General features: G+C 56.3%; 1 protein-coding gene across 1 annotated transcript in view; it reads left to right on the forward strand.

Annotated features, from left to right (window-relative positions):
• Positions 1 to 475, forward strand: part of LOC105891498 (rho-related GTP-binding protein RhoE) — an 11006-nt gene extending 10531 nt beyond the window's left edge. Inside the window, exon 5 of the mRNA XM_031558684.2 lies at positions 1 to 475. This exon is cut by the window's left edge and continues 84 nt beyond it. Within this exon, the coding sequence (XP_031414544.1) occupies positions 1 to 165 (165 nt within the window). The 3' untranslated portion in view covers positions 166 to 475.
• Positions 476 to 695: the final 220 nt, after the last annotated feature.

Here is a 695-nt window from a genome sequence, read left to right on the forward strand (position 1 = left end):
CACGTGGCCACCTTGGCCTGCGTCAACAAGAACAACAAGAACGTCAAGCGGAACAAATCCGGCCGCGCCAACAAGCGGATTTCCCACATGCCGAGCCGCCCGGAACTCTCGGCCGTGACCTCCGACCTCCGCAAGGACAAAGCCAAGAGCTGTACGGTCATGTGAGCGGCACGCCACGGCTCGCCTCGCCTTGGCTCGCCGCAACAGAGGGAAAGGGCTTTGAACAAACGCTGGAGGAGTGCGGAGGTGGGGAGGGAGAGGGGGGGGGGGGTGGCGTAACGTGGAACAAGGCCCCCTCTACACCACATGGGAGGTAACGCAGCGTTTGCTAGCGCAGAGGACGGGGGGGGGAACTATGTGCACTTTAGAGCCTTTGCTGAACTCCTTCCAAAACACGGGGGATTTGAAATGACGCAACACGCCACATAGCAGGAGTGCATAGTGCCAATGTACAGGAAAATGTACAGAGGAGGGAGAAAAAAAGACAAAAAAAACAAAACAAAATAAACTAAATACTTGTGAAACTCCACCCTGCCTCTCCCCATGTCCATCTTGAACCTCTCGACGACGCTCGTGGAGGAAGCGATCGGCCGCTTGGGCCTCGTGTAGGAGGAGAAGGAGGGGGGTTTCTCCTCCTGGAAGTGTTTCGTTTCCTGTTGGAGGTTTTGGACAGGAAGTGCTGAAGAACTCCTGTG

Source organism: Clupea harengus, chromosome 21 (genome assembly GCF_900700415.2).
Source record: "Clupea harengus chromosome 21, Ch_v2.0.2, whole genome shotgun sequence".
NCBI lineage: Eukaryota > Metazoa > Chordata > Actinopteri > Clupeiformes > Clupeidae > Clupea > Clupea harengus.